This window comes from Gavialis gangeticus, unplaced genomic scaffold, assembly GCF_001723915.1.
Source record: "Gavialis gangeticus isolate Ggan-Ray unplaced genomic scaffold, GavGan_comp1, whole genome shotgun sequence".
Taxonomy (NCBI): domain Eukaryota; kingdom Metazoa; phylum Chordata; order Crocodylia; family Gavialidae; genus Gavialis; species Gavialis gangeticus.
Window position 1 is genome coordinate 14649825 of NW_017729011.1, and position 1072 is coordinate 14650896.

The 1072-nt window shown below is 47.5% G+C and overlaps 1 protein-coding gene across 1 annotated transcript in view; it reads left to right on the top strand.

Moving 5' to 3' along the window:
* Nucleotides 1-4: 4 nt before the first annotated feature.
* The window catches only part of PTGES2 (prostaglandin E synthase 2), a gene marked incomplete at its 5' end in the record, with an annotated part of 18373 nt that continues 17305 nt past the window's right edge, over nt 5-1072 (top strand). The window contains one exon of the mRNA XM_019510291.1: nt 5-142. Coding sequence (XP_019365836.1) covers nt 5-142 — 138 coding nt within the window. The remainder of the gene's footprint in view (nt 143-1072) is intronic.

Here is a 1072-nt window from a genome sequence, read left to right on the forward strand (position 1 = left end):
CCCTCCCGGCGCGGGCCCGGCAGCACGGGGCCGCCTGCTGGCGGGGACTGCTTTTGCCTTGGGGGGAGGCTTCGGCCTCTACCAAATTCTCCAGCATCGCTTGAAGACCCGGGAGCACCTTGCAAAGCAGGAGCCCGCCCAGGTACCTCCCCTCCCGGCCCGGGCCGCGGTGCAGCTCCAGCCCGGCCCCAGGCAGAAATGTGCCTGCAGCCTCCCAGCCTCACCTGCATTGCTGCGTTCCCCCAGGTCTCGGAAATCTGGGTCATGCCCATGGCAAAATGTTGAGGCCAGGAACCCTTTTCCCAGCCCAGATTTGATTGACTTATTTTTTTTCCATCCGTCCTTTTCCACAGAAAATGTTGAATATAGTATTGCCCCTCTGTTGTGTCCTGTAGCTGAACCCCTCAGATGCTCAGGGACACCCATTTTCCACGTCTTATATCTGCACTGGTCGTCCCTGGATAGACCGGTTTGTTTGAAAACAAATCCGCTCCTTAATGATTCCCATGGCAGAGTCCTGCCTTAGGAAAGAATAGAAGGGATGGCATCAGGCTAAAAATGTTAATTTAAAAAAAAAAAAGCTCAATGGCATGACTAGTAACTCTTTTACTTTATTCAAACAAAAACTTGTAGATTTAGTCAACTTGGTGGGAAGAAATCGGGCATCTCCGTTTTGTTTTTGTTTCTATTTGCTTTCTACTTCGTTGTTCTGATGCATTACTAGCATGATGCTGCAGCATTTGGGCTTGCAGAGTTGTTTTAAAAAAGGCTCAAATCGTGTTGGAAAAGCATTTCTAACAGTTATGCAAATAATAATCCCCAGTTTGCTACTGGATATTGGAAGGAAATAACTTCAATGTTAAAAACAAGCCCTAAACATTGTCCTCTTTGTGTGAATGAGCACATTCCTTCTATTTGTATGAATAAAAAGAATGTGATTGCGGAGGGACAGGAAGAGCAGGGCTGCTGTGCTTTGAAAAGTGTCTTCTGTCAGCTAATTAGTTCTTGCAGCCCCCCCCCCCCCCCCCCCGGGGGTTTGTAGAGAAGAAAAAAAAAAAAAAAAAAAAAAAAA